Consider the following 8707-nt stretch of genomic DNA (forward strand, 5'->3'; position numbering starts at 1 on the left):
GTGCGGAAATACATGGTTCCCGCTCACTGGCGCTGCTGGCCTGCTGCAGCGCCGCCAAAAATGCCCGTTTGAAGTTCGCAAATCGAATGTTTGTTCACCAGAAATACCGCAAGTAGACCATTTCAACGATAGTTAGAAGTTAAATTTTAGTAGCTGATATAACTTAAGGCATATTCACTTCGGATAAGAGGCATTAATTGCCTACCACAGACGTTTTATAGTCGCGAATTACCGCGACTAAGTTGGTCCCGCGCATCCCTAATGGCTGGTTCTAGAGCCCAGCGGCAACTGTACGCGGGCTATAGTTACTAGAGCTAGCCCTAGAATAGCGTCAGATTATAAAAATTTCTAGAGCTATTGGCAATTGGTCTATAATATAAATGAAGACCAACCGCCAGGAACGCCGGCGCCGCGTTGCGATGCACTAAAGGCCCGTCTCGACACACGCGGCGCGGCACGGAACGCCACGGAAACGGCGTCGTTCATCCCTACCGGCAAAGTTCAAATCTATTATATCTTATAGCGCAGTCTCCACTGACACAACACGGCGCCAGCCCGGTTTCACGGCGACGGCGAAAGTCAAATGAGTTTGACTTTTGCCGGATGCCGTGTACGGAGAAAGACAGTTGAACCAATCAACGCGATTGTTTTTTATCTCGTGTTCTGCTCGCGCCACCATCAGCCAATGGACAACGAGCACATGCATAATTTTTGAACACTGTTCAACTAGAGTGAACACAATGCGCGAAATCATAATGTATTTTTTTTCAGCACAACGGCGCTGCGTTTTGCTGTGTCGTGTCGGGCCGCGTGTGTGGAGACATAGCTTAAGGCTAAGCTACAGACCACAGGCACTTGCCACGTCTCAATAAAAAAACCGCAGTGGCTGGAGGTACAGCAGCCGTCGTTCGTTGAAGCCCCTTTTCGGCGTTAGGGTTAAGTTTAGGTTTAGGGTTAGGGTTAGGGTTCTAGCTCATCTAAACTCTCAAATCGTGAATTTATTTCCCAAGGCGTTATTTCGAAATCTGGCACCACCGCCGCCATCTTTGTCTCGTTAAGTATGAAAGCGAATGGACTGCCGTACCCGTAGCCTCGAGACATTAAGATACGGCTGCCGTACCCGTAGGCGTAGCCACTGCCAAAAAAATAATGGTAAATAAACACGAAATGTATTTACTACCAAAGTCTTAATATTTCTCTATTCTATTTCGCCTATTATTGCCGATAATTAATTGCCTGTAAATGCCACAGAGACCCGAGGCAAAATAAAAAATTAAAATGTGTTATATCAAAAGAGAAGCAACACACAAGTAGGCCTACACCGCACGCACGCCCTGTCACCTGTGCACAAACATCATTGAACATGAATAAGATCGATAGCAGGTAGGAAAGCGTGATCGCAAAATTCGCAAATAGGCGAAATAGAGTAGAGAAACATTAAGACTTCGGTAGTAAATACATTTCGTGTTTATTTACCTTTTTTTCATTTATTGAGACGTTCCAAGTGCCTGTGGCTGTGCTACAGTGCTGAGTGTAGGCCTACAGACGGCCGCGGCTTGTCTGCTGTCAGCCACGACAACGATTTGTATCAATATATGATTATTTGCTGAAACTTATTTCAGTCATAAATGAGCAACAGTACTCAGTAGTTGTGTCGCAACCTCTTGCGACGTTTCGAACTTAAATAACAGAGATAATAATAATAAAACGATAAACTGTAAATAGTAAAAATACCACAATGTTCATCGTCGCCAAAATGCACACCAGGTGGCTGATGACAAAAGAGCAGCGAAGCATCCAACGCCAGCAATCAAAACATTTCTTGGACGGCAGTAAACCAGATTATGAACTTTGTTTCTCCAGTAACAATAAGTTGAATAACAGTCAAAGTCAGAATATGACGAAGGAATTACTGCCGTTATGTTTGTGCTTACTCGTGTTGTTTGTTGTATCGGTGACAACATTGCCATTGCCAGCATATACATCGGATGCCAACAACATGAACCAAGCAGTAGCTGGTACCAACATGAACAAGTATGACACTTTCGAAACAAGGGATAATTACAGACAGCCACCGTTTCCTGCTTATGACAATGATAGATCCGATGCAGAGAATGATTACGGACTACCACGTCCACAGCCACGGTTTTCCGTTTATGGAGATGATATTGATAAATTGGAAGCAGGAAATCACTACAGTCCGCCTCCACAGCGACGGTTTCCCGCTTATGAGTATGATAAATTCTACCAAGGGAATCAATACAGACAGCGTCCTCAACAGTCACGAGTTTCTGATTATGGAGATGATAAATTAAGTAGAGGGGATCAATATAGACAACTGACAGAATCACAGCCACATGGACCTGATACCTTAGTTGAAAAGGCAGAGCCAGCGTATGGTAATAATCCACCACAGCAACAGTTACAGGGAGCTGGTACCATAGGTAACGAAGGAGAACCAGTGTCAAACAACAATCCACCACAGCAACAGCTACAGCCACATCCACAGGGAGCTGGTACTATAGGTAACGAAGGAGAACCAGTATCTAACAACAATCCACCACAGCTACTATAGGTAACGAAGGAGAATCAGTATCTAACAACAATCCACCACAGCCACAGCCACAGGGAGCTGGTACTATAGGTAACGAAGGAGAATCAGTGACAGTGTCTAACAACAATCCACCACAGCAACAGCAACAGCCACATCCACAGGGAGCTGGTACTATAGGTAACGAAGGAGAATCAGTGACAGTGTCTAACAACAATCCACCACAGCAACAGCAACAGCCACATCCACAGGAAGCTGGTACAATAGGTAACGAAGGAGAATCAGTGTCTAACAACAATTCACCACAGCAACAGCAACAGCCACAGCTACAGGGAGCTGGTACTATAGGTAACGAAGGAGAATCAGTGTCTAACAACAATTCACCACAGCAACAGCAACAGCCACAGCTACAGGGAGCTGGTACTATAGGTAACGAAGGAGAATCAGTGTCTAACAACAATTCACCACAGCAACAGCAACAGCCACAGCTACAGGGAGCTGGTACTATAGGTAACGAAGGAGAATCAGTGTCTAACAACAATTCACCACAGCAACAGCAACAGCCACAGCTACAGGGAGCTGGTACTATAGGTAACGAAGGAGAATCAGTGTCTAANAGGAGAACAAGTGTCTAACAACAATACACCACAGCAACAGCTACAGGGAGCTGGTACCATAGGTGACAAAGGAGAACAAGTGTCTAACAACAATCCACCACAGCAACAGCTACAGGGAGCTGGTACCATAGGTGACAAAGGAGAACAAGTGTCTAACAACAATCCACCACAGCAACAGCTACAGGGAGCTGGTACCATAGGTGACAAAGGAGAACAAGTGTCTAACAACAATCCACCACAGCAACAGCTACAGGGAGCTGGTACCATAGGTAACGAAGCGGACCCAGTATCTAACAACAATCCACCACAGCTACAGCTACAGGGAGCTGGTACCATAGGTAACGAAGGAGAACAAGTGTCTAACAACAATCCACCACAGCAACAGCAACAGGGAGCTGGTACCATAGGTAACGAAGCGGACCCATTATCTAAAAACAGTCCACCACAGCAACAGCTACATGGGGCTGCTACCATAGGTAACGAAGCGGACCCAGTATCTAACAACAATCCACCACAGCTACAGGGAGCTGGTACCATAGGTAACGAAGGAGAACAAGTGTCTAACAACAATCCACCACAGCAACAGCTACAGGGACCTGCTACCATAGGTAACGAAGCGGACCCATTATCTAACAACAATCCACCACAGCTACAGCTACAGGGAGCTGGTACCATAAGTAACGAAGCGGACCCAGTATCTAACAACAATCCACCACAGCAACAGCAACAGGGAGCTGGTACCATAGGTAACGAAGCGGACCCATTATCAACAGGGAGCTGGTACCATAGGTAACGAAGCGGACCCATTATCTAACAACAATCCACCACAGCAACAGCTACAGGGAGCTGGTACCATAGGTGACAAAGAAGAACCAATGTCTGCCAACAAGCCACCACAGCAACAGGGAGCTGGAAATGAAAATGAAAACTTGGAACGTGGAAATGATTACTTTAGCCAATCGGATATTGCCAATAAGCAACCCATTTCAGAGGTACGTAAATATATATATATATTATATATATATATATACATGTCTATCCGGTACTAGCATCGAAGCTTACGATAACAATGGTTTTGCCAGTGGGAGAATTTTTCTGATTATTTACAATATAGTCCACTTGATTTCGTGTGGAAACAAATTCTTGTGATAATATGTAAGGATTTAATGACCTAGCTTGGATCCCACTAGCTAGGTGACATTGCTCTTGGTATATTTCAGTTAAGTATTGCTGCAGATGCAGAGGAGGAGGAAGATGAAGTCAAAGAAGCAGACGATGAAGAAGAAAGTTTGTATGGGACTGAGTATGATGAAAACAACAAAGACTACGGTGATATCACTATAGCAGAAGGTGACTGGTGATCTATATCTTACAACATACTTGTAAATAGATAGAGAAAGTTTCGCAGTTAGAAGTGGTCGTCATGTGCACATGCATGCGTGCGCATATGGACATTATAAAAAGCACCGGGTTGATAACAGTACGTAACTTTCACTGCGTACGTACATAAGCATCGTGATCTGTCAGAATAACTCTCATGGTTACTAGTTCAATAATAGAACAAACAATGAAAAACAATACAGAACAATGAAGAAAAAACAAAGAACAATAAAGAAAATCATGTTCGTATCGCTTGGATGAAATTGACTTGGTTAATGCCATTTAATGTCCCGATGAAGGATACGCCTCCCTCTTTTCTGTGAATATCTCTCGAATATACGTTCCCAGTTCTCATGCCGCTCTCGCGTTCTATCATGCAGCGCATGCGGTGGCGCCACCGGACGGGGGCAAGGTGGTGGCGGACGAAGCGAGCGAGCGATCCATCGCCGGTCATGTGTCATCGGGCCGTGCTGATGCTGCGCATGGTAACTATGGCGACGAGGACGAGGACGAGTCGACCCACTTCATGCGCTACTTTGTGATGACCGCTCTTGTCGCTGTGTTGGGATACGTCGCCTTCCACAACAAACAGAGGGTGAGCGGGAAGGATGAGAGAGTCAGTATACTGGGGATGAGGCAGGAGCAGCAGGCATCTGCGGGCCGGGGCGGCGAAAGGGGGTGGGTCCATCCAAATCATGGCATGTCCAGGTTAATGAACTTTTGGGTGGGCTACCGCCTACCGGTCTCTAAGAGCACTGTTCAGTAATGAACCTAACGATGGTAAATTACCCTAAAGTGGATTACCAGCGTGCGGCGCGTCACCGCGACTCGGATGTGTCGCTGGCGTCTCCCGTCGCGCGGGCGATGGCGGCAAGCTCACGACCGACGTGCGGGGAACGAATATTCTGCGTCGTCGCTCGACCGCGTCACGACTCGACGACGTCTGCTTCCGATCACCCGGCCCATGGGAACGAGCCTGGGGAAGTCCTGGGACGTTTCCGATTCGACGACCGGGGAACGATCCCGATCGGAGGAATGCTGACGTTTGACGGTCTCCCGAATTTTTGTTGCAGATCATAGCGATCATCGTTGAGGGTCGGCGTCCGGGCGGCGGCGCGGCTCGCAGGCCGCGGAAGGCCGCGTACGCGAGGCTGGACACAAACGTGGAGGAAGCAATGCCCAGCATGAGGACGACGGTGAATTCAAGCTCCTTCATCTACTAGATTCCCTCCCCTCCACTCTTCTCCCCTCTTCTCTTCTCCTGTCCTCTTCCCCTCCCTCCCCTCCCCTCCCCTCCCCTGTTCTCCCGTCCCCTCCTGTCTCCTCCCCTCTTCTCCCCTTTCCTCTCCTCTCCTCCGCTGCTCTTACCCGTCACTATTTGACACATGCCGAGCGTCCGTGTTCGTATATTGGATCGCGAAAAACGCAGGGTTTCGTTAGGTCTTCTGTGAGTTGGTGGCACTTGTTTTTATAACGAGACTTGCGAGTTGATTTTTTCCGGTGTTGACGTTCTGTAGCAAATACGCTGATGAAGGGTAATTGTGACTTTTGCACAACCCTGCGGTCGGCGTGAACGTATCTATACAATAGTATCTATCGGGCGTATTGTGCATATCTAAACGCTATTATGCATATCATGTATGCCAGTATGGACATGTTTCATGCCGTTGGTATTGATGAGTGCATTCGTGAGTATACACGGTCAGTGTTATATTTGCTATATAGTTTTAAGTTATATTTGCATCAAGCTTGGGTGTAGCGGGGTGCAGGGGGGAGGGGGGGGTGCAAATTACAGTAGCTGCTGGGGTCAGTTGGCTACTTACGAATTTTCCATCACATAAAATCTGTATTTTTTACCAGTTATAGGCCTACTATGGCGATTGTCGTGCATATTCCTAAAAAATGAACGAGGTGTGGTGAGGCTCTAGAAAGTGTGCAATGTTATATTACGTTTAATTTTTATTAGTTTGGTTCGCTTACTCATTCTTGCACGTACAATTTTTCTGTTTACAAATGTACCACAGCATATCCCCAAGTTTACTAAGTTTAGATTACTAAGTACCTGGCTGCTAATATTGTCGCAGTGCGAAATGTTGGCACCTTATTAATTGAGCTTCGTAGTAACAATGCTGAATGTGAATCCTGTTTACAGGTTAGGCAGTGAGAGTTGTGGGCGGTCACCTTGGTTGTCCGGAAGACTGGTCAGATTTCGACATCCTGATATTCCGTTGAGGTCAGCTTTTAATTATCCAGAGAACTGGACCGGCCTTATCATCTGCCATTTTAGTTCTTGTCTAGTACTGTTCAATCATGTATTACTCGTGTGTGTGTACTCATGTATGAACACAAGTATGAATGTATGTGTATATAGAGCACATGCGTATGTTCATGCTAGTACTGATACGCATACAGTACCTTCTTTTCTGTACTCGTACAATGATGCAAGAGTGCAGTGCTCGTGATTTGACGCAAGAGTGCTTGATTCTATGTTCATACCTTGGTTTAGTGTTTGTTTACGGCACTGGATAAATCACACAGATCGTCATCATTATATTATCAATGCCACACATTAATCGGTATTGGTCGGTTCCGTTACTAAAAATCCAGCAAGGCACTGTAGAGAATTTTCAACATGTAATTTTTTTTCAACATTTCTCATTGGAATCACTTATATGTTAATAATCCTCGTTGGATACCTCAGGTGTAATTAATTAGTAATATGATTTTCTTAGAAGAGTATGTATGTATACAGGAAGGGGGAGAGAGGCGTACATGCGAATGGAGAAACACAATTCGCGAAAGCGGCCGATCGAACGAAAAATGTGATGAAAGTATGTAAATCTACGCAGATTTCCGGGCTTGGAATTATTCTCGCCTTTATAAAATGGCTAGATGGCAATGCCCATGTTGCAGTCTATAGGGGTTTCATGATTCTAAATGTGCATAGACATTCAGTGTGCTTGCTGTTCCCTCACCATCAGGATGACTCTTGCATCTCTACGTTTCCATCCCCACGTCGCCCGAATACGATCGTTTCCCAACTGACGTCTCTGCTGTGGAATTGTGACGCGTCCTACACACCACGTTCAGGATGGCAAACTTGTTGCTTTCACTACATGCTGACTGGCATTTTCGCTGAGCGTAATTCGCTAGCCGGCATTTCGTCTTGGTCACAGCGAGGTTGTGGTTACGCATCGCAAGTGGAAGCGGTGAGCGTAACCTCCGCGCGAAGGGAAAGCTGAAAGCAAATAATAATAATACGTATCACCCTTGAAAACGCATCCGTACTTCTGACTTTCCAGTTTTTTAAATTTTTTTTTAATTTGCTGAGAAGCAATATGCAGCTGTGTGAGAACATATTTACTTTATTGTACACTATGCACGGTCGGTACGTATATGTGTTGGTTAGTCGGTGAGGATTTTCACAAAGTCTCGATACATATGGTGATTATTATAATCAGGAGTCTATCAATAGATATTGAGCTATTGATAGACTCCTGTTATAATCATAATCAGGAGTCTATCAATATTGATAGACTCCTGATGATATGAACTTAGGTGATGTCAGTGATATGGCAAAATATTATACAATAATGGTCTTCATTGTCGAATGTATTGTATTTTATATAGCAAAACATGAGCCTGAAATTAAACTGTGATATAAGTATATTTATGGTTCCATTGTATGTTATTGGTGAGTGGTTTGTACACTGATCTCTATAATATAATCTATATAATATATTATAGAGATCAGTGTTTGTACACCATTTGCTCGCCATTTTGACCGGCAGGTGGCAGACCGATTCAATGTGTGATTAGAGCGTCACATATCGCAGCAGCAGTTGATTTGGCAGTTGTCTAGATGTCAAATACGTTCGTCTCGTTGCATTTACAGAATCCTGTACTTTGTTAGAAACATGTAATACATTAAACATTATACAAAACACAATTCATATTACGTAAACATTTCAATTTACTTAAAAAACATTGATATAGTATAGTAGGAATCGGCCAACACTAGAGTCTAGAAACCTTGCACAGAATTACATATCACATGCGACCATGCATGAGCCTTGTATAGTACTGTTTTTTGTGAATAATAGTACAGCTCAGAATTAGTTTTCATAATCACGATATAAAATTGGTGAGATTGGATTTA

At 44.6% G+C, this 8707-nt stretch overlaps 1 protein-coding gene across 14 annotated transcripts; it reads left to right on the top strand.

Annotated features, from left to right (window-relative positions):
• Positions 1–1804: 1804 nt before the first annotated feature.
• LOC106809288 (trans-Golgi network integral membrane protein TGN38-like) lies at positions 1805–8215 on the top strand. Of its 14 annotated transcripts, XM_014812314.1 has the most exons (10): positions 1805–2525; positions 2576–2644; positions 2819–3142; positions 3507–3575; positions 3645–3707; positions 3777–3914; positions 3958–4160; positions 4389–4518; positions 4929–5143; positions 5622–8215. In XM_014812314.1, exons 1-10 carry the CDS (start codon positions 1898–1900, stop codon positions 5769–5771), a joined length of 1989 nt encoding a protein of 662 aa, XP_014667800.1. In that variant the 5' UTR covers positions 1805–1897; the 3' UTR covers positions 5772–8215. The 14 variants fall into 14 exon arrangements, with proteins under 14 accessions (XP_014667800.1, XP_014667794.1, XP_014667798.1 ...); XM_014812308.1 differs by having other exon boundaries at positions 3507–3914; positions 5622–5744; positions 6701–8215; XM_014812312.1 differs by having other exon boundaries at positions 3507–3707.
• Positions 8216–8707: the final 492 nt, after the last annotated feature.

Source organism: Priapulus caudatus, unplaced genomic scaffold (assembly GCF_000485595.1).
Source record: "Priapulus caudatus unplaced genomic scaffold, Priapulus_caudatus-5.0.1 Scaffold342, whole genome shotgun sequence".
In the NCBI taxonomy this organism is placed as follows: Eukaryota; Metazoa; Priapulida; class Priapulimorpha; order Priapulimorphida; family Priapulidae; genus Priapulus; species Priapulus caudatus.

Coding starts and splice junctions, on each gene's coding strand:
- LOC106809288 (XM_014812307.1), top strand. CDS start 1,898: ATGACGAAGGAATTACTGCCGTTATGTTTGTGCTTACTCGTGTTGTTT. Junction 2,526..2,575: donor ACAGGGAGCTGGTACTATAG/GTAACGAAGGAG, acceptor CAGCTACTATAG/GTAACGAAGGAGAATCAGTA. Junction 4,519..4,928: donor TGATATCACTATAGCAGAAG/GTGACTGGTGAT, acceptor TCTATCATGCAG/CGCATGCGGTGGCGCCACCG.